The sequence below is a fragment of the Aplidium turbinatum genome, chromosome 1 (assembly GCF_918807975.1).
Source record: "Aplidium turbinatum chromosome 1, kaAplTurb1.1, whole genome shotgun sequence".
NCBI lineage: Eukaryota > Metazoa > Chordata > Ascidiacea > Aplousobranchia > Polyclinidae > Aplidium > Aplidium turbinatum.
The window spans coordinates 36,246,265-36,269,555 of NC_137472.1; the positions used below are offsets into that span (position 1 = coordinate 36,246,265).

Genomic DNA, 23,291 nt, shown 5'->3' on the forward strand with positions numbered 1-23,291 from the left:
CTTAAGACTTCTATTGAAGTAAATTAAGTATATACTTGAATTAATATGGGTTTTGAAACTTGTGGACCAAATGAAGCTATGGTTGTTGCTGGATGCGGACACGCTCGTCCCCTTATGGTGCCTGGAGGTCGCATATGGGTTTGGCCAATTTTTCAGCAACTACAACGCATTTCTTTGAATACAATGACTCTGCAAATTCACAGCAACGAAGTTAACACATCTAAAGGAGTACCTATTTCATGCATTGGAATCGCACAGGTCAAAATTCAAGGTCAGAATCAGGATATGCTTGCAAACGCATGTATGCAATTTCTTGGAAAATCTGAAAGAGAAATTCACAACATTGCTCTTGAGACACTTGAAGGTTGGTACAGTGGTTGCTATTCTCATTAAATTTTGGCCATTATTTTGTTGGTTGTGGCTATATTTACACTATATAGTGTAATAATAGCCCCAATAGCGTTGCCAGATAAGGAATTCTTCCCTAATTTGAGAAAAGTTGAAAGCTGTTGAAAACAAAAACTTGTATTATATTTTGGAAATTTTTTTGGTCTTGGGCAAAGATCAAAACCCTAACCTTATTCTTAACTCTAACCCTTACCTTATATACCTTAACCCTTCCTAACTTTAATCCCAACTTTGGTAACACCTGTTTGTAACAATGGCATTAAGTGTTGAAAAATAGCCACTTCCTATTTTGTTTGTGCTAGCATTGATTTGGATTTGATTGAAAATACCTGTGATAATTTGATTTATTTTTGAAACGTATGCTTGAAAGTTGAACTATAAATCATAACATACTTAAAAAGAAAAAAAAACGTTTAACTTTTAATTAAATTATACTTGCTATATATGATATATTTAATATATATACTAGAATATTGTATTTGATTATTAAATTAATCACCAAGAATGTTCTTATTAGATAGTTTGCTGTGCCATGCTGGTATATAACTATAGATTAGACTTTTGTAACTTTGATTGCCTTAAAAACATTGGTTGTTATAGCTAAGCTTGCAAACTAGTAATGAAGCTGGCAACGTGTTTTTGAAGAAAATGGACCTCTTTTCTTGTTTTATCTGTTTCTTTTTTTGTTTACTTGAATTGCAAGTGGTGCTTTTATGTTTCAGTTAATTTTCCACTTTGAATAAATAATATGGAAAACAAACTTCACAATTTAGTTACTTTTTACAAATTATTAATGTGTAAAACTTTTTACATTGTCATTGTCATATTTTGAGCAGCCCAGAGAAAGTTAAAAGCGTTTAATTCTTATTTTTTACTTGATTTTTGCAATGTCATACATTTTTCAAACAACAACAACAACAGTAATTTTTAATAAACATTTTAATGAGCTGTAAAAGGAAGTATGATAGCAGAACTGAAAAACTATGACTGTGAATAAGTCTGTGAAAAGTTAATTTAGCTTAGTTTTTTTAATCATTTACTTTCATGCAAATTTGTAAGTGAATTTTCATTCAAGGTATATAATTATAGAGTAGTTGAGTCACCTACTTACATGTTAATTTCAGACTCAGAACTGCCAAAGTTCAAAGTCTATTTTAACATTTAAGTTGTGAAATTATTTACACATTGTTTGAAAACAAGGTTTTTTTATTTCTGTTTTTATTTTATTTTTAAAAAGCTATCCCAAACAGCATGACTCACATGTTTAATATCTGTTCATATAAAGTCGATGGTTTCAGCCTATTGACATGTCCTTAATCAGAGAATGGTTATCAATCTGCTTTGTGTAACATGATAACACATATTTTGTTAAAATTGTTTCCTTGTATAAACATATTTCACTTTTTAGGTCATCAGCGAGCAATCATGGGAAATATGACTGTAGAAGAAATCTACCAAGATCGGAAGAAATTTGCTAAGCAAGTCTTTGAAGTTGCGTCTTCAGACCTCATTCAGATGGGGATTACAGTTGTTTCATATACATTGAAAGATGTCACAGATAATGAAGGGTAATTTCCTCATTCTTATAAATGTATCAAGAAACTGAAATATCTTTTGACAGGTGTCAAACCCACAACAATGCTTGATATGAACGACTCGGTTACATGTCTTATAATACAAACGAATTTATTTTCACATGAGTCAGTTCAATCATAGACAGCTAAAAATCGATTTCGATCAGCTAGCTGCGAGATCATGTTCAGTTAAGCTTATTCAAATAGAATCAATGTACAGTTTTTTTGTAATGCTGATCCTCAACTCTGCAATTCCATAAGCTCAGAAAGCATAAAACAACTTCGTTGTTGAGTTTAGTAGAAATGTTAACATCTTGAAATCCATTTACAACTTCTAATTTTGTTCGGTGAGTTTGACCATGTCTGATAACGTTGGATGTTGGTGCATTTCAAATTGTGCAAAACCCGAATAACGTTTTCTATAAATGTGTACTTTGTTCAAATAGTTTTGAATTTTTTTGCTCAGCCCTATGATCACTCATCAGGAGAAGTCATCGTTTTCTTTGTTATTAGGACAATGAGACTTTTTGCTCATACAGGCTTCGTGAAAATCTGCATCTCTGCCTATGCTTGAGGCATTAGATGGTGACTCTCACATAGCGCAAAGATAGGTTGACCTTCGTAATGAGGAATTGGATCAATTAAAGAGTGAATGCAATTGGTTTTTCTAATTCTATGACGAGAGACATAGGCCTACCATACAAAAATAACACTACAGTAGTAGTACAGTACTTTCTAGTACAGTACAGTAAGTACAGTACAGTACAGTTTCTTAGTAGTACAGTACTTTCTAAACTTTAATTATAACCTGATGTTAAGACTTTACACATTTATCTGCCGCAATAAAACAAACAAATTCTAAAAAACCTAGTTTGGCAAACTGCAAACATCTCAAAAACTAAACTACTGAGTACTAGTAGTAGGAAAAAAATTGACGTCAGATAGTGATTGAGCTTCCAGAAGTAATCCAAGATGCGTTCCAAATTCGTGATAAAATTTTGTGGCCTGTTATTTGGAAAGCTACTCGAAAATATAAAAGAGTTGCTTTAGTTATTATTCTTGCTGTGCTTGTTTCAACTTTATACAACAAGCCTGTAATTGCGTGCGCAGTAGTTATTGATTGAAGTGTGTCCACTTTTCCATGGCGTTTTTATGGCATGTGAATGTTTTCAACGTTGGATTTTGCAATCTGGTGTTACAATACCATGGTAGAGGACAACTTTATGAAATATCATTGATTTTTTACAGATATCTTGCTGCACTTGGAAAGACCCGAACAGCTCAAGTGCATAGAGATGCAAGGATCGGAGAGGCCGAGTCGAAACGGGATGCTGGAATAAAAGAAGCGATTGCAACTCAAGAACGACTCAAAGTTCGTTTCGAAAACGACACTGAGATTGCAAAGGCAAAAAGAGATTATGAGCTGAAGAAAGCTGGATATGATATTGAGGTTAGCCATTCTTATATTCACAACAGCAGATTATATATTTCGTTTAATTCATAGATGATTATGTCAATAGTACGATAATTGATGAAAGTTGCTCGTAAACCGTGTTTGACAAATCACCACATGGCAAGTTAACGAGATAAAAACAATTTTTTCAATGCACTACACAATAAGTTAAAAGTCAATCTCGCACTCAAATATTGAGTGTTGAATAATAAGAAAATCAGATGCTCGGACAATGTCTGTGTTTGCATAAGTCACAATTCTGGCTCTACTTTTAGTTTTATGAGCCTAAATAAAAAGTGAAAATATGTCGTGGGGCGACGACCACGGCTAGGTTAGACTTGCATCCTTCATTACGGTGAGCTTCACAGAAGCAAGCCTAAGGTTGTTGTTTGTACTGCGGCAAAGGAACGACACAAGTTTCCTGCATAACACAGAACTAACCAGGCGTGTCATCTGACTCAGCACTGTTTAGTGTTCAATCGATCTTTTTCAAAAGCTCGTGTATTTATACCAGACGTTCTGATCCTTGCTGTTTTTCCGATAGTTGAATCTCGCAAAGGGGCACACAAATGCAAACTTATCTTTTGGCGGTGACATATGGGTAAAAATTGAACCTGATTTTCACGACCCTGCAATACCAATATATACCCCGACCGATGTAGAGTATGAGGCATTTAATTATGTCACTTTTTGATGTATTTGACATCTAAGGTTTACGCACATTATTACAACTTGGTGCATTTCCCTTTTGTGACCCTGATTGCATTTTGAAAGGAATCAAAATACAACTTTGGAATAACTTCTCTATTATTAGATGTTAATTGAACAACAAAGAATATATCATATCGATTCGTTTCTTAAAACTTACAGTTGATTTATCGGTAAAGTTGGTCTGCGCCATGTGTTACTGTATAGTTCAGTTATAATTTTTAATGTGTTAAAAATAAGTTCCTATTGTATTAGGAAATACGTCACATTGATCAAAGTTAAAGATTAACTCAACAAGTAACTTTTAGAAGACGAAAAAAAAAACATAATTTCCACTACGCTTCACCCAGACAGCAAATCGGTCGGTTGTTACATCGATTCTGAAGACTTTGCAGACGTTGAATCAATGTTAAAATCGACTGATTTGCTGTCTGGCCAACCTAGTTGCTGCCCAGCCACCAAATGTCTTTTTTTACATTGATTTGATGTCTGCAGACCTTGAATTAATGTAAAGCCGATTGATTTGCTGAGTGGCTGTGCTGATTGTCAGCGATCAGTTGCACGTGCCCTTCTACGTATTTGCTGATAGTGCTGCAGCTTAGGAAGGAAGTGATATGCGACAGCATGGATGTGTTTGTTACAAAATCGGAATGGCAGTGTTATAATATAGTATCTCTACATATCGTTGGCTGTTGAATATCCATGCTAAGAAAGCATATGAAAAAAGCAAAGATTTAGTTTCAAACAAAAGGTAACAGTACTTTCTGCTGCTGACATATTGTCCCACCACGAATGTAATTGAAACATTGTTTCTAAAGAAAACTCTACTTTTAGCGAGATCACTGCACTGTTATGTTACAAGAACAATCTTTATTTGAGTCTTCTAATGTAGTTTTTACAGTGTTTACTCAACTGCTTTTATGATTTTATTTTTTGTCACTTCGTGCTCAACGTGGAAAAAGGTGGCATAACCTTGAACGGTTTGAAACGTGTATGGTTGTTAAGGTTGCATGTCTCAAAAAGTACGGCCACAAAACCTCAACTGTATTTTTGTGGACAACTAAATATATCATTTATATTAAAATTGGGACGCAAAAGGGTTGAGGTCTCTTGCTACTGTCTCGTAGAATTCTGTTTAACCTTTTACACGTTTTGGTGATACAACCAAAACGGTGTGTTCCAATCCAAAACATTCATATTTGCATTTCTAGTTTTACCTCATTTGTTTTGCAACAGGTCGAAGCTAAAAAAGCGGAATCAGAGCTGGCCTACCAACTTCAAGCTGCCATTACAAAGCAGGCCATCAAGGATGCAGAGATGCAGATCAAGGTCGAGGAGAGATCGAAACAAATCCAGGTGCAAGAGCAAGAGATTCTTCGACGCGAGAAAGAATTGGAAGCGCAAGTGAAGAAACCGGCTGAAGCAGAAAAATACAGGTTTCTGATTTCAAAGCTTATTTGTCCGCAGAGCGTGTTTGCAAACTGATGTATCTGTCAATTATAAACAATGAAAAGGCCTTTGGTTTAACGACTTTAACGAATTTAAAATCTCAGCAAAGCTGGTTTCGAAAGCATACAGTGCTTTCAACACAAAGTTTGTTATATGTGCAAGTCTAGCGATACCTCAGATTAATGCCAAAGTAGTAAATTTCTTTCGGTTTGGCAAAGGAATAAAAAATGTTCTTAAAAAAGACAAACTTTAGGAACAAAAGTGGTGCAAACTGAAGCAAATGAGCATCATGTAACAGCTTTTGGCACAAATTAGGCGAACCTTTATTTTTGAAGGTCAATTATATAAAATCCAAAAATTGAAACAGGTAGACCGATTAAAGTACAATATCACAAACAAGTTTCGTTGCATAACAACTAACCTGCCAGTTGTTAAAACGATTTTAGAGTAATTTGATTCAAAAGCTTCTTTCACGTTGGATGTGCCGGTGAAAATTTTAATTGATTGAAAACTCCTTGCATATCTTCTTATGCGTAGTACTGTATTTCAATTAATTTTTTTCATGCTGTATTTTTATTAACCATGCTATATTTACCGCCTTTGTTAAAATTAAAACATAAAGTTAGCGCTGCGATGCATTTAAGTCGGACAATAGATTTAGATGTTCTAGTCTAGATTCTTTCATCTATATTAACAGGATGTCGATCAGACAACTGAGACAAGGCCTGGTTGAAAAAAGACGAACATTTTACATTGATACAACGTTCGCGTTGGCTGCATAGCCGATTGGTGAGAGCTCTGGTACTCGAAAAGGTGCCGGTTCGACACCGCCCATGAGCTGTGTCTTAGGCAGGACACTTAAAGACATGCCTGAAGGTGGACCCGAAGATTGGCTTCTTTGCCTTCCTGTCTACTTGATCTAAATCTTCAACTACCAGGCGTAAACCTGGATACGACATTGAAAATCATGTTACAAAATTCAATCGTCTGCAGACGTTTAATCAATGTAAACAGTGTTGATTTTGCCAATTGAGATAAGATTTTTGACCCAGTTGGCTTCGTTTTAAGGCCTTGTGTGTAAAATGTTAAATGAACTCGATTTCGTTTTTACTTCACAACTCTTAACCTTTTTGCGAATATCAATTTTTTGTTTCATATCCTTCGTATTTCCGCAGATTGGAAACCATCGCTGAAGCGGAAAGGAACAAAGTGATTCTCGAAGCGGAGGCTTCGTCTGAGGCGATTCGAGTCAAAGGTGACGCTCGCGCTTTCGCGATTGAAGCCAAAGCAAAGGCAGAAGCCGAGCAGATGGTGAAGAAAGCCGACGCCTGGAAGGAATACCAAGAAGCTGCCATGGTTGACATGGTGCTGGCAACACTGCCAAAGGTTGCCGCTGAGATTGCAGCTCCTTTGTCCAACGCGAAGAAAGTGACAATGGTCACATCGGGCAAAGGAGAAGTTGGAGCGGCCAAGCTTACCGGAGAAGTGCTCGATGTTGTTGCTAAGTTGCCTGAGATGGTCGAAAACCTCACCGGCATCAATATCTCCAAAGCTATGAAAGTTCGTCACTAGACTCAAGTTCTTTACCTGAAAGTACCTGAAGTAACAGAACTAACATTGTACACTAACGATGAGAAGTACCAGACCGAAATGTACATATTGTGTGTTTATGGAACTCCCTTCATTTCTGAGCCGTCAATGTACAGTCGTGATTACTAATCGTTATCCCAGAGCACATTATCATGCGCGTGAACGTAGCCGATCAAATGATATTTGTACAAATCAGGATTTCAGACAACTTCTAAAATTTGCAAAACAATGCCTTGGACATTGGTTAGCGTTTGAACATGTTTTTTTTTTGCGTGAACGTTTGAATTGAAAGGATAAGACAATGAAATTCATGTAATCATGTGGGTTAATTTCCGGATATTTTATGTGAGGAACATAGTGGTCAATGCGCATTACCTTAGCTCATAGCTTTTATCGCATGCTCTTACCTTTTATTGGCTTCTGGAACCATGGAGCACAGGCGTGCTCTTTGCGAGATTCTTTCAATTTATCAGCAACAAACAATAATTTACCTTTTTTCTGTTCTTGTTCATTGCTAATCGTCAGCTAGCAAACGTTGCCATTTTGAGCTCGTTTCAACGTCGTCATATGTAACATAAATGCCAACGTTTTCTAGCTGGAATGATAATTTCTGTGGTTGTTATTACACTTGATCAGATTTCGATGATATTGCTATGTGACATTTTCAAGTTTTTGTTTTATTCATCACAAGATTATTCAGGTCGCCTATTAATGTGCTTTGATTTGTTATCGTTATACGAATGAAAACTTTCAAGGCTAAACTCGGATGAAATCACTCATCCCGACACTGGTTCATGCGGCTCTATGGCGATGCTTCTCACGTGATGATCTTGACTTGCATAGGCTTACAAGGACTAATCCACCTCCATACGTTGGTCATAGATTAATTATTCAATCGGTTTCGGCGAAGTAGTTGAAAACAGCCATACCGCAGCTCGCATGATTAAGTTCAAGCCTGAGTTACCACCAGGAATATCTATTACCGGTAATATAGTTCTGGATGGAACGTAATTTGTTACTTTACAACTGATTTCAAAGAAAAGTTTCTTTGTTTTAAGTTGTTAAAATTCAAAGACAATCAAACCGTCCTGTTAAGGCAGATCTTCGATTGCCTCGGATTTTTACTTCATTGACATTGTTGTCATTGACATCCCTAGATGAAGTGTGTAAGCCATATCATTCCTGAGTTTATACATGTTTTGTCAACACTCTGTTCTTGGTTGCAAAAATGTATATTTTTCTGTAAATTTACAGTAGAGGCTTGGTGCTTTTCGTGATACCTTGTGGTTGTATCACGTAAGTGTAAATATCGAAAACGACTTTTTGAATTGTGTTCTTGTCTTTATGACGTTGCAGTTTAAATACCTGTCAGTGGAAGACATTGGCAGGTGAGATTGCATCTCGCACACTTGTGAAAAATCAGGTTTGCTATGCATTTTTTTTTGTTCCAGCAGACCCTTTGATGTTTTAAGAGAATATTTTAATGTTGCTTTTCTCAAGCATAAGAGACAGTAAATAAAAGCTGTGTCGCTTGTCATGCTGCATAGTGGTTATAAATGAAATCGATCATGAGAGCGATAAGGTAAATGTTCATACATGGAATCTGATTAATTTAAAGATGTGTTTTTGCTTTGGCTTACGAATAATACTCACTGATTAAACATCAATTTATTGGTGCGCTTGCAACTGCATCAACCATACATCGGCGACCTTGGCTGGTGAGTAAATTGCTCTGGGAAAATTGTTACTTTTTGTTCACATGATCGAGAGAATTAATAAGGTGTCCTGCAGAAAGTTCAGTTGTTTCGAGTTGATCATCGTGGTTGATGCCTATAAAATTTGAATTCTAGAAAAAAAAAGTATATTTTCAAAAAGAAATGTGGTTTTATCCAATTGGGATTGTTAAATGTGGTAACTTCGATATTATTTCTTCATATCTGTTGCAACGATTAATGCGAAAACTAATAAGTTAATGGTGAGATTTTTAATGTGTTCAGACTTCATGACTTGTACAATATTGATTTATTTTTGTTCCAATTCGAAGTGCTTTGAAATATTTTCATTAATCAAATTGTATCGTGACTCAATAAATTGTAAATAAAATTATAACGAAAGTTGTGCTTTTGCTTGTTTACGCCATGCAAGAGCAACCGAAGCTTTAATAGTATTTTCATGAGTAGCCTGACAGGAGACTCTAATCAGCTCCAATGTCTCAACTTCTATTATGGTTTCTTTCGATGTTACGAAAAAGTAATACTACGATGCAGGCGCGGATTTATGGGGGGGGCCCAGGGGGCCCGGGCCCCCCCCCGAAATTTTGTGAAAAATTGTATGTTTCCGCATCAAATGGTTTGATATGCTTCTAAACAGCTGATATTAGTCCCTCGGCATCACAATTGATGAAAATGGTTGTTTTAATGTCTATTTTCTAGCATATCGTATATGTCGTAGTATCATTGTTCATATCTGTTTAGCTTTTTCTTTCTTTTTAATTAATTTTCAAATTTTCTGGCCCCCCCCGAAAAAAACTCTTAGATTCGCGCCTGCTACGATGCAATCAATAATTGTCTGAACACAATCATGAAGCAGATAAAACCAGCCAGTTACGGAAATGCGTAGCAGTGTAGGTGTAGCTACAGTTTATTGGTAAATTTGTAAAAACAGAAAGACGTCGTACGATAGCCAAAGCCGATCAGAAGAAAGCCGAGACAATTCATTCAAGTTTTTGATTTGTTTTAAGATGTTCCTGATGAAAAACAAAGAGAGCAACTTAACCTACCTATGACCATACCATGTACATTGTCCAAATCAATCACTGCCCTGCTATAAATTTGATTTGATTGAATCTCTATCCCCGGACTGGGAAAGCCTCATCGAGAGCTTAATCCTGGCAATTTCGCATTGGCCTACTTGTACTGTAGACAGATAAAACCAAGCAACCACATGACATTTAACACCATACATTAGAGTGAACATAAAACTATAAACTACGAACATTTTCGGCCATACTCAAGTTAGCCCTTCTCAAGTAACGAAAATGATTGATTTTTACAATAACATCCAACCTACATTGAAAATAACTGATCTACACAATGAATTGAAAAACGAAATGCACAAGAATTAAACTGCAAAGCAGAGGAGAAAGGCACATCACATGTCGGTTGATTACGCGAGGCAAAAAAGCGCACCATACAACAAATTATGAAAAACGTTTAGGAGATAGAAAACAACTGCGTATTGAAGCGAGGATTGCAAGATTTTATGAACAAAGCCTCGTGGATTTTCGTATCAAGTTTTGTGGAACATTTACACACAATTCTAAAAAACTCCAAGGATGATTTGTTGTTTGAACATGTTTGGCAATCGAATATATGGTGCAATTAAAGACCATTGTTAAAACTGCTGTTAAAACAAAATAAATTGACTTGACTTAAACAGTGCAATAGGTTAAGTCAGTTTTAATAGTTTGCGTAAATAAGTGCAGCGTGCACATTTTCATGTTAAAAGTATAAACTGGCAAAAAAGTCAGACTTTGGCTTCTGATTTTTGCCAAGTATTTCAGATTCCGGCCAAAAACCGAAACTCTGGCTCCAAAGTGCTTCAAAATTCCGGCTCCCATAGGCTCTGGCAGCATCGCTGTGAACAAAAGTAAATACGACTTGCGCAATGCATGCATGAGTACTTCCAAATCCAATCTTTCATTCCAGTAGCAGTTGCCGATTGCACAGCTTGTCTACCAGTAGTTAGGATCTAGGAAACAACAAAACAAGATAAGTGTTCAGCAGTGGCGTACCGTGACCACTTTGACAGGGTGTTCAGTGACGGCAAAGCAACAGCGGGGGGTCTGGGGGACCTCCCCCAGAAAATTTTTAAATTCAACATTGAATTTGGTGCGTTCTGAGAGCATTTTCAGCACAAATTCTGAACATGAACAGAATTGACAAAACTAATGTTGTCGGTATGGAGAAGAATACAAAATAGATATGTATTTGACAGCGCCTATTGAATGAGACTTAATATCAAACATTAAGTTGCATTTCTAAAGTCACATACTTCAGTTCAGTTGCAACACCTTGAGAAATGTACAAGCGGATTAAAAACAAACAGGTGAAAGTTAAAATAAAAAACAATAGCAAAGCAACTCGATAACACTGGTCAACAAAAAAAACATTTTTTTTTGCATAGGCTTTGAGAACTGATTTAAGGTAACTTTGGGGTGCTGAATCCGAATCTGACCTCAGATTTATCCCATCACGTCAGGTTTGTGAGATATGATAACAGCAAATTGCTACTTTTGTCAAAAGTGGAAGATTTGGCGTTGCGTTTACCACCAACATATGCAGTGCTATAACGAAAGGTTAGTGTTAGATAGGCCAAAACAGCTTAAATAAGGTTACTGAACAAGCATTGCCATAAGCCTGTTTAAATCTTTGTGATTTCATGCAAAACATTGACGGGGGTGGGGTCAGTTATACTTTTAGCCTCCCTTTTGGCTTGTTACTACTGGATGGTTAATAATGTTGCTTAGAAAACAAATTGGTATCAAAATTATAGTGGGTGGGTGTATTTCAGCTACTTATGTACTACATGACCTGGATTTCTGGATATAGCACAATGTGTATGTGCAATAAACGCAACGTCAAATCTTCCACTTTTAACAAAAGTAATAATTTGCTGTTATCATATCTCACGAACCTGACGTGACAGGAAAAACTGAGGTCAGATTCGGCACCTCAAAGTTACCCTAAATCCATTAAAAAACTCCAAGCAAGAAAAGTTGTGTTGACCAGTGTAATAAACAAGAAAGTCGATTGCTATGTTGGTCGGCTGTACTTTTATCCGCCGTACTACTTAGTAAAAACGAAAATGTTTAACACCTCGACTACAGAAGGAAAATTCATCTATAGCATAATTCGATTCTTCTCGTTTGTGCAATAAATTTTTGAATTACATCGTCGTAGAAAGCTTGCTTTTGCTTCAGTTCTAGCAAAAGTTCCTTCTCTATTGAAAGCAAGCTGAGCGAGCTCAGTCTTTCTTGTCCTTGTGTGGAACGCAAGCAGGTATGTATTCTCTTTAGAGCTGAGAAGCTTCGTTCTGCCGATGCTGTAGTGCTGGGAATACTAAGTACGAGCTGCGTTAAGTTAAACAATTCGTTGAAGCCAGAACTTAAAGAGTTTTGATGAACATACTCATACATGTTTTGAACAGTTTGTTGCGAAAATTCTGGCAGCGAGTACACAACTTGAAGTTCAGATTTAAGCCGAGAATAATCGAAAATTCCTCCATATATATCTTGCAATTTTGTCATTAAATGGTCAGGGAATTCTTTTTTGAATTCAGGAAACTTGTCACAGCACAGCAGTTGAAAAAACTCGAATTTTGTGACAGCAGTAAATCTTTGATCGATCTGACAACAAACACTGTCGATTATATCCTGATAGAGCAATGAATAAATGACTTTATTAGTTTCATTATCAAAATCTTGATTACGTCTTGGACGCCTGGATGGACCATCATCACTTGAGTCTGAAATAAAAATGGAAAATCTTACTGGGGTGACTGTGTCAATCTAAACAAAAGCATGTTGTCTCAAACTAAACATACAGGGTAAGTACCTAGTTTACTTACAGCCTACCTAATAATAATATAAGGAGAGGTAGTCAGTTTTAAAATGTATAATATACATTATCAGTACGGTAATCGAAGTTTTTTTTACAAACTTAACAGTATGATAGGTCTGGTAGTTGGTGCATTTCAGATGATCATTTTCCTCACAATTTGAAAATACATTAAGTAGTAACTCGATATTCAAGTACTCACTTGATATTCAAGTACGGTAGGCTACCTATGTATTAAACAGTACCGGTATGCATCAAACTTCTTTTTTTTTAAACTAATTTTTATTGGTAACATCTCCTGTAACATATTAACAGGATGGAAGCTGACCTCATATAAGATCTTTTGCTTCCTTCCTCTCTCAGTTCAGTACATATACTGTAATACCAAAAAATAAACCAATGATTGATTGATTTTCATTTTGTACATACCTACTGGTACCGGTAAATTTCCTAGGCTTGCCACAGTAAAGATGGTGATCAAGATTGCTGCAAAATCATCACTGGCTTGAAAGCTAACAATGCATTTAAAAAAATGCAGTTCAAACTATGGCGTAGAGCTAGATGAATGAAACAAGAGTTAAGTTTGGCAAACAAAATTGCCTTGAATTCTAGGAGGCATCCACTTTGACTAAAAATACAATAAAACATTTGCAAAAGGCCTTTATTTCTGGCTAAAATCTGCCTAATAACTTACTTTTGCAGTAGAAAGCTATTTTTCTGCCATTACCTCACATCAAAGTAGCTTACTTTGACGTCTTTTCACAAACATAGGCTACCTTAGACTGACGTATACTAGGATGCATTGCGTTACGGTACGTCAAAGCCCATCCAAATGTCTGCGACAAACCGCACGTCACCGCAGACAAGACGCACGCAGTCTAAGCGCTCCAATACACTCGCGTGGAATGTATCGAGCGATGCGATTTGTCGCAGTAAAAACGCATGTAGTCTAAACGCAGCTTTAGCCACTAGCCAATTTTTTTATTATCAGTAGCCTACCGGTATTATTTTGTTCATTGGCTTCACATTTTAATATATATATTATATACCGTACCGGTGGTACACCCAAGACGAAACAAACATAGGCAATAATTAATGTGAGACAAACCAGGAGACACAGAAAGCGACTTTGAGTCAGCTGGCACCTGCTACATAATTAAGGTGTTTCAGCAATAAGGTACGGTACAATACCAGTAACATACAAACACTCCAATTACAAAACGATTAGATATGTTGTTTTAGAATGGTGCATCAATGATATTGGCTGTTACCATAAGCTTTGTTGCAGATTCAGACAAGCTAGTCCTAATTTACTGGCACTTGGTGCATAAAAAACATTTTATCTTATCTTGTTTCCAACTCTGATCACCTCAAACCATAGCTCAAACTCTAATCCAACAAGCTAAAACTTGCTATTTCCTGGGATTCCCCCAATGACGCGCCAAGGTGTGCAAATCAGCGAGTGCACACCCTAGCTGAACTAAAACCATTGCTGTTTTAGCTGCCTTGTGACGTCATTTTTCTTAATTGTTTATTTTAAATAGCACTCGCCAAGGTGTCAGTGCACACCCAGCTTAAAGCTTAAAGGTAATGACCGAAAAAAAATTAAAGGCAATGACCTCAAACGTTGGAGTATTAAAATTAGAAGGGGACGAGTTTTGCAATTGAAAAGAAAGCAATCAGCATGCAGCAAGATGTTAGAATATCAGAAAAGTAAAGAACATCGACAACCGATGGAAATTTTCTTTTTTTCTGGATTTCTTGGGGTGTGCAGTGCACACCTTGCACACCCTGAATATACGCCACTGGTGTTCAGTATCCACAGGAGTTCTCAATACTACTTTTGACAATTTTTGTACGTCATGCAGAGAGAAATTCTAGAGTTCAGGTTATTTTTTGTGCCTGCAAATAGGCTAAACAAAAATAAATCTCATAGCAAGGATGGCAGCGAAATGCCAAAAGGTCACCAAAGTTAGCTGCCACCCAAGGCAAAAGACTTTATATTTTGCAATGTTTTAACCGAATTGCCATTTGCCAGATTTTTTAGGAAAATTGATTGGACTGAGAAAGCTTGATCCTGAGGTTTTGCATATTCATAGAGGCTTTGAACCACTGACACAGGCCCAATCACTGAGTTTGACAGCTAGTAAAGTTTCCAATTGTTGAAGTGTTTTGTCTGAATTATTCTATCCACTATAGTAGCCGCTGAATGGAGAACAGTCCTTAAAATATATTGCTCAAGCATGCACCCCGAGAGTCTGTGGAAATTGGGTGGCAGCTTTTTGAGTTGTAATGATAACCAGGAGTTGTTGTTTGGTGTATGCAGACTTAAGCATAAGCTAACCCAAAGTTAACGGCAACAAGACTTCAACAATTGGAAACTTCACTCTGCCAATTTCGGTGACCGGGACTGCATCAGTGATTCAAAGCCTTTACAAGTATGCAAAACTGCCAGGATTAAGCTCTGCAAGAAGCTTTCCCAGTTCGAGGATAAAGATTCAATCAATCAATTATACTAGATGATGCATTTAGCCACTATTTTACAAACAATGTGACAATAATTCAAAAACACATCAACCAAATGGGGATAGCTGAATCAGTACATTTGTCATCTTTATCTGTTGTTTGATGGATGTATTATGTTGCATCACTATGGCAATGCACTGTATGTTGGCACAACTGATGTAATCTAACTATCACAATGAAATCCATATCTAACCAATTTTTTCCCAATTTTGCAGTTTAGGTACTTTTTTTTAAATTTAAAAATGTTAGCATCTGTATTTGAATTTCTTTTAATCTTTCTACTATTAGGGTCAACATATTCACTGGCTCAAGATTTTAAAAGAAATACGCACCCAAACAATCTTAATTTTTTCCCATCAAATAAGAAACTGGGCAGTTCAGATGAAAGCAAAATAGCCAGTTCAAAAAAAGTTATAAATTCTTCACATGTGTCTCCTGATGAAGAAACAAGTTCATCAGAAATTCTACATTCTGAACTGATCAAAAATGTGCCACTTGGGAACATGTCAAGTACTTCCAATTCCTTAAAGAAAGATCATACAAACCTAATTGAAAACAACGTGGATGTAAAACCCCCTGGGTTTAACATTGCTGATGTGACTAGCAGGAGAAATGCTACTGCTCAAAAAATACTCAAAAAACTGTCAGGTAAAGTTAAAAAGAACGAAACAAAACAAACGGAAGTTGGTGAAAACAAAAAGAACCGATTGCCTATTGATAAGAAGCCGATGGAGGCAACACAAAAAATACTCAAAAAACTGTCAGGTAAAGTTAAAAAGAACGAAACAAAACAAACGGAAGTTGGTGAAAACAAAAAGAACCGATTGCCTATTGATAAGAAGCCGATGGAGGCAACACCAGAAATGGACGATGCTGACCAACAAAATGATGTTACTAATGAAAATTCAAATTTTGCGGAAGAATCACTATTATCTGATGCACCTGAAGAAGATCTACAAGATGAAAATAATGCAATGAATGTCAAGCAAAACTCACAAGATGTGGAGGAAGCCAATGAAAAGCAACTGCAAGAAGACAATATTGATGATTTGGCAAAATTACCTTCAAGTGATTCAAATGATAACCTTGTTGATCAAACAGTAGATACCACTGAGGAAAATATGGAACAAAAAATATCATCTAAAGATGAGCCACCAGAAGAAGATCAGTCTGATGAAGATAAAGAACTGTCAGTACCATATGATGTTGATAAAAATTCATTTGAGTCAAAAGATGAAATGGACATGACAGATTCTTATGATTATGATGAAAAATTATCTTCTGATAATAGTCACAAAGATACTGAAGAACTCGATGTAAAAAAAGAAAGTTCTTCATTGTCGTCAACTGAGGAACAGCATACATCCAAATCGGGTAAATATCAGTACCAGTGTACCACCATTCCACATTAGACCTAAAATGAAACAGAAAAATAGGCTTTGAGACATAGACAAGTTCTTACAGAGGCATCAGGCTCTGCAGAATCTGAGTTGTCGAAGTGAGCTGGAAGAGTGGAAGTGAATCATTTTTGTCTACTAAGTATTAACAACTTTATTTCTTTGAACATTTTTTATATTTTAAGTAATATAAGCCTGTTGTTATCAATATATTTATTTGTTTTTGTTTTTCAAAGTAAACATTGTATCAGGCGGTTCAAATGCATTATGATTAGATTAAGGCGTTGGACTCTTGACCCTGATGTTATTCCTGTTGTTGATGCAGGTGAAATAACTCCTGAAATTATTGCTGATGAAAATGTTGAAGAAGCAAGTAGTGATAGTGTGGCAGTGCCTGACCAGGATCTAGCTCTTACTGCTTTCCCAACAGAGTTAGATGAAGGGTCGACAACTACCTTACTGTCTGGTACAGGGTGAGCGATGCCAGTATATATATTTTCAAATAAAAGTGTTCAAGCACACCAATGGAATTTGTCATACTTTATACAGTACAGGTTAAAGTGCATTTTCATTTTGCATGTTCTTTCCATAACTTAACAATATACCTGATAATTTTATGCATTCTGTTTTGTTATCACTTATCTGTGACATTGCATATAGACATGAAAAAGTATCTGTTCTTTCTTCGGAGCCGCCACCATTGTCATCAACATCTTCCTCTGTAAAAGTGTCTTCTACTTCAACGTTGTTTGGAAAAATAACAACAACATCATCCAAACCTCTTCTTTCATCAACAGAAGGCAAGTGAATGGACTGCAAGGCCCAAATATTTAGAGCATTTGGTTCCATATTGCATAAATACACATTGGCAGCTTGCCTAATATTGGAACATTGCAAATCGTCTTGCATTACCAATTTATCGACTATGTGCTTCACACATGCACTTTTGATTAGAAGTCAGCTGGCTATAATTTTTATCTGTTTCCTTGACAGCAACAGTCTCGATGTAATTAGCTTGTTAAAATTACTGCTAACACCTAACAGCATACACAAAAAACTGAATTTATCTGTAAAGTAAAACCACTTTGTTTATTTAGAGTCTCAGGCAAACAATTCATCTATAACTACACTACAGAATGGTAATACTGTACCTGGTAAGAAAGTTTCGCTTATCTGATATTGTGTTGTGGAAGTAATATTTAGAGTGGTTTAATGTTACCAAAGTTTTACAATTTACATACACTTTCATTTACTGGCTTTGTTAGTCACTAGTGCATATAGTTCATTGTTGTTTAAACTTATTTGAGATTCTGATGTGAAAATCAAATTTGCATAGATTCTTGGCTGAAAAATGCAGAAGACTACGGAAAGGCTGTCCTAGTAAGTGGTATGCTTAGCAAATGCTGTGGTGTTTATTATATGTTTTTGTGTAATTGATGAAGAAACTCAGAATATAGGCCTTGAAAACATTTTGTTCCTATTTTTTCAAAAGTGCCACTGATTCAACAGATTTTTTTTTTAACTTTGTTGAAGAGAATTGATACAAGAAATGTACCCATGCCGATATGAAATATGGGGAAGCTACCGTAGCAGTAGCATAGCGGTTTAGGAGTTACATTAGTCCAGAAGTTACCAGGGTTGCCAAATGTTTTAGTTATTAAATTTCTTGAATAAAAATGATGCTTATATGCTGGCAATTAAATTTATTTATTACTTTAAAATAGAAAATCTTGCATTGTTTCATTTGTTTGCGTATAAACTAAATTCTCAAATTGCATAAATTTATTACAAGTTGATCACTTACATCCGGAAATTTTTTGTCTCAAATATTAGGTAATATCTGGATTGATGGAATTCTTAGACCGCGACACTGGTATGTCGCTGCAAATATATTTAGTAACATTGCAAGCAAAAGGAACTGCTGATTAAAAGTAGACTATGACGTTTGAAATCATATTGCCAACTGAGAACTTTTTCTTTTGTCAACTTAACAAGGATTGATTACCAATTTTGTATTCCGCTTTATGAGTATTCTTTTGACTTTGGTGAACTCGTTTTATGAATGTCTTAACTTTTTATTTGTAGGATAAATACGGAACTGGCCAAGTTGTCGGGATTGTAGTTGTTGTTTTCTTTTCGCTTGCTTTGTTTCTTTGCTGCATGTGCCGATGCAGGGCACGGGGAAAATATAGACGGCTGCGAAAATCGAGGGTAAGTGTAATGTTGTAAAACGATAACTAGAAACTATACATACTTGCTTTTAATAAGTACGTAAATATTTTGTTTACAAACTCAATCGATGTTTTTGTAGGAATACGGGAAAGAAAAAGATTTGCTTTTGACGGACAAAAAGGTAATGCTTCGTTTACTGATAGTTTAAGTAAATCAAAGAAATATTGTTTGGTTTCTAAGAATTTTGATTGCTCCCACACAGCTGTTCAATCTTTGACATTCTTAAAACTTGTGATACGAAACTTGCAAGCCACAACTTTTTGTATCGCGTCGTTGTATCGTATTGAACGTGCACGGACATTTTGCCGAAAGACATTTTGCCGATGGACAAATTGCCGAAAGGGCTAAGGTTGTGAACGATAGACTAAAACACACTGTGGAGAATATCGATACATATACCACAAAAAGGAGTTTCGGCAAAATGTCCATTCAGCAAAATGTCTTTCGGCAAAATGTCTTTTGGCAAAATGTTCTTTCGGCAAAATGTCCGGGTACCGTATTGAATATGGTGTGCGAAACGTTAGTGAAGATTTAAGTGTCACCATTATTCAACTTTCCGTCGCCAGTCGAGCAATCTTGAATAATCGAAATAAGTGTTATTTATGAACCCTCTGTCCTACAGAATGTGACCTATTTTTTGTCTCACTCTTTGTAAAACGGCTGCAATGTTTGCACACCAGCGCGAATCAATGACAATAGTCGCATTGCCAACTCGAACGTCTAATGAAGTTGAAACGATGTAAAAATGCAACTTGTTGCTTCAAAATATGATCCATACAAATGTATGTTGACGATGGGCTGATTCAAGTTAAGTTCGGTTACTTGGTCCACGTCATTCCCCCGTTCCTTGTGTTTATTCAGCTCAGTGGCAGTCGCCATTTGTTTCTTTGTGTCTTGCAATGACGCAACAAACTTGCCAAGTTTGTTTTCTGGGTGGAAAGGAACGTCCGTGTCTTTTGTTCGTGGCGCATATTGGTTCCCTTCTTTTTACATTATTTCAACATCAACAAACGTTGAATCAAAGCAACAAGGCCGAACTTTGCCAACTGGGATCTTAATAACACAATTATGAATGATGGTCATGCGCTCGGACGACGCTGGTTTTTATTCGACAGTCTTCTGGTCGAAAGTGACATTGTGAAATATTTTAAATAAAGCACAGTCTCAACACACTACAACTTACAAACAACGTTTTTTTGAAAATACTTATTTTATTGAACATATAAGTATAGCAGCATGTATCGTTTTAACGGTGTTGATCTTTCAGTCGAAGGGAGTCTACCATAGCGATCGGTTGACATTGCTGGACGAAACTTCGGATGATGATCTCTAATGGGCTCCCTTCGCCATCTTTCCATTGCTTGTAACGTTCAACCACGAAACGAACGTTGTCTTGAGGAAAAGGTTTTGAATTTCAAGTTTGGCTAATAGTTTTCATGCAAGCTTTTTTAAATGGAACAGGTATATTTTAGTGGCAGGTATATTTTATTTTGCATCAGACTCATCAGATAAGTCATTTATTTCACGAATATCTTTCCACTTTTCAGTTAAGCAAACACAAGTTGCCCGTGCAACCTAGTCTTGTGGCTCTATTTCCATGTCAATATTTTTACTTGCGTTTTGCTTGTTGTAATATCTAGGTACTGGCTTCCGTCGGTTTAGTTTCGTTTTTAATGCCGTACTTATCGTCTGTGTTACATTTATTTTTTGATGTGTTTTTTTTTTCTTCTATTAACTACTATGTGAAGCAAATTTTCTAATTCATGTTGAAGCGGTGCTTAGAGTCAAGTCCTGACTCTAGAAGCTTTAATTGTCAATGAGTTTCGCATTTATCGACCCAAACCACATCGCCAGAAAACGATCCAATACAATAACTGTAAGCTTCATTTGGAAGGTATCATCTTTAGAAGTAGGTTGCTTCCAGGCTCTTACAATATTATTCCTTTATTATGTCTTGTGCAACAATCTATTGAAGTCGTTTTCTTCTGTAAGTTGTGTTGGTGAATGGTGAAAAAAATCGGGTCTGCTACTATTCGGTGAATCCGATTTGGTGAGTCCGATTCGGTGAGTTCCTAACCTCTAACCCCTAACCCTAAAACGGCAATGATAATTAGGCTACGGTACCGTACCCGATATTTTAAAAAAAATAATTGAAAAAATCACCAAATAGGGATCGGACTCACCGAAACGGGCCATTCCGAAAAAAATCAATGCTATGTTTAATTGTTTAGTCATCGCATTATTTTCTCTGCTACAAATAGCCTATCGTACTCTTATTATTTGTTTTAAACACTTTAAGCTAATCACACTGACCTATGCATAATTAGTTGTTTTAATCTTGGCTACCAATTTCAAACACATTTACTAATATTTAGGGTTGCTGATTTAAATTACGACATTCATTTCTTTGTTTGGAGACCTTATCTTTTAAAAAAATGTTTATCTGAATCTTAACCGTAGGATGCACCAAAATTTTATTTGAATTTGTTCAATTTAAATTCAATGCAAGTGGCTTCAAGCCTGTATTGAAAACCGAGTTGTGTCCAGATCTCTGGCAAGTAACAATAAGTCCACAGTTGTCAAAATGAAAACGACGAAACCACATTTTCAATCGGCCAGTCTTGTTGTCGTGGCTTAACCATTTGTGCTTTCTTTGGATTCATAACTTACCATGGTGCAAGCTGGTTTCTACTGAAGCTTCATTTTACTGTGCATTATTATCAGTACCAAGCAATTCACTTTAGCTTATTTTTGCTGGTGTATTTCGTAGCTCGCCATCTTCAATTGAAAATATTATCCCAGCAATAGGTTGAAGGTTGTAATTATTTTTTCGCTTCATTCGAGTGTCGTTGTGTTCACTATTTTCATTATAATTTATTGATTGAACTATGTTTTTAAAGTCATGACTATCGTTGTTAGAGCTGTATACATCAATGTTCTCTCTTGTTAAGGTTTAGTTGTACAGTGTACACTTCTAGGTCCCGTTAATTCCAATGTTTATTTTTAATGACTTTGTCGCTATGCTGTAGTTTCAGCCTACTTACAGTGGTCTACTCACAGCACTGCCCGGTGTGTTGACCCAGACATCAAATCAAGCGTTTTTTTACATAAGGAATGTAAAAAGCGATTGATTTGCTGTCTGGGAAGTTAGCTTTCACAGAAGTGAAACATTATTGTTGGAGTGGTGTCGTTGATAATTTATATTGTGCTTTCCCTGTGTACGTGTTTTGCACATGACATTTTGATTGTTGATATTTTGCACTGTGTTGTGAAGCAATTTACGTTTTGCACAACCTGCGCCAAGTTCGTTGCATCATGACTGGCGCAGTATACGAGAGGAAAATGTTTGGATACTCATGGTCAGTTATTAAGTTTTTCTTTTGTAATGATAAATTAACGTAACTTAACAGCAAATGGGTAGTTTTGTTCATTAAACTGCTGTTTCTATCATTTGTATTATTAGCTAAGCCTATCTGCAAACGTATACAATAATTTTTTTTGAATTTAGCGAAAATATTTTTGGAAAAGCTTAATACTTAGTGGTTTTGCGACGTAGGGTAGCAGTAAACTAACACCGCATTGCCAACCTTCGATCAACTGGTGATTTCGTTGCCGACTGTTTTGCACCTGACTGAAAGATCCAATGCAGGTTGTCAGAAATTGATCTAGAAATGTGGATGCTGTTACGCAAAGATCTTCCGTATGTTCCGGTAACAACTGTGTATTTTATCTCTACATGCAATGCTTTGATACATTCCAATGTTGCAATAGCAATACACAATTTTTTATCACATTGTTTTGTACTACCTATAAATGGAGTAATGGCTGCATAAAATCACCACAGGTTGTTCTACCGTTGCAGCTATTAATTTGATAGCAATGTGTCTGTTGGAAGGATTTAGCGTACGGTATTTAATTCTTGTGATGAATGAAGACCATTCGAATAGTTTATAGCGTTAATTTACTGCAATAAAACATAAAATTTTGAGATGTTGTCTGATGGTTTATATCACGACTTTGTGTGCGCTTTAAGAAGGGGCTCTACCCTAGGCCTACTGATGGACCTTCAAACTTTTTTTAATATTGTTGAACGAGCGATGTGGTTTCCCTGAAATAATGTTTGAGAGGTGGCTATTAAGTTTAGACGGAGTTGTACATTGAAACGACCCACTTGCTGCACACAACAACATGGTCCGCTGTTTTAGGGCTTGGCACGACAGATGCATGTAACTGGGCCCATGTTGTAGAGCCACTTTACCATTGCAGATTTAGTGCGGCCAATATGTTTTAGGCAAGTATTCTAACAGGTTTGGATGTCATGAAAGTTGAAAAAAAA

General features: G+C 36.3%; 2 protein-coding genes across 2 annotated transcripts; both read left to right on the forward strand.

Moving 5' to 3' along the window:
- LOC145776928 (flotillin-1-like) lies at positions 1-9,300 on the forward strand. The gene is made up of 5 exons (XM_082588172.1): positions 1-364; positions 1,817-1,976; positions 3,231-3,432; positions 5,380-5,579; positions 6,768-9,300. Exons 1-5 carry the CDS (start codon positions 46-48, stop codon positions 7,162-7,164), a joined length of 1,278 nt encoding a protein of 425 aa, XP_082444298.1. The 5' UTR covers positions 1-45; the 3' UTR covers positions 7,165-9,300.
- A 6,374-nt stretch (positions 9,301-15,674) lies between these two features.
- LOC145770969 (uncharacterized) lies at positions 15,675-22,943 on the forward strand. Its single transcript, XM_082582711.1, has 8 exons — positions 15,675-16,700; positions 17,049-17,196; positions 17,384-17,523; positions 17,821-17,877; positions 18,060-18,103; positions 18,809-18,934; positions 19,035-19,076; positions 20,223-22,943. Exons 1-8 carry the CDS (start codon positions 15,830-15,832, stop codon positions 20,286-20,288), a joined length of 1,494 nt encoding a protein of 497 aa, XP_082438837.1. The 5' UTR covers positions 15,675-15,829; the 3' UTR covers positions 20,289-22,943.
- Positions 22,944-23,291: the final 348 nt, after the last annotated feature.

What these genes read in the sequence shown, in the direction of transcription:
- LOC145776928 (XM_082588172.1), top strand. Translation starts at nt 46, where the DNA reads ATGGGTTTTGAAACTTGTGGACCAAATGAAGCTATGGTTGTTGCTGGA. An exon ending in AAGCTGGATATGATATTGAG is followed by an intron (nt 3,433 to 5,379) that starts GTTAGCCATTCT and finishes GTTTTGCAACAG; the next exon opens with GTCGAAGCTAAAAAAGCGGA. An exon ending in GCTGAAGCAGAAAAATACAG is followed by an intron (nt 5,580 to 6,767) that starts GTTTCTGATTTC and finishes GTATTTCCGCAG; the next exon opens with ATTGGAAACCATCGCTGAAG.
- LOC145770969 (XM_082582711.1), top strand. Translation starts at nt 15,830, where the DNA reads ATGTCAAGTACTTCCAATTCCTTAAAGAAAGATCATACAAACCTAATT. An exon ending in ACAGCATACATCCAAATCGG is followed by an intron (nt 16,701 to 17,048) that starts GTAAATATCAGT and finishes TTGTTGATGCAG; the next exon opens with GTGAAATAACTCCTGAAATT. An exon ending in TGCTTTTGACGGACAAAAAG is followed by an intron (nt 19,077 to 20,222) that starts GTAATGCTTCGT and finishes TTGATCTTTCAG; the next exon opens with TCGAAGGGAGTCTACCATAG.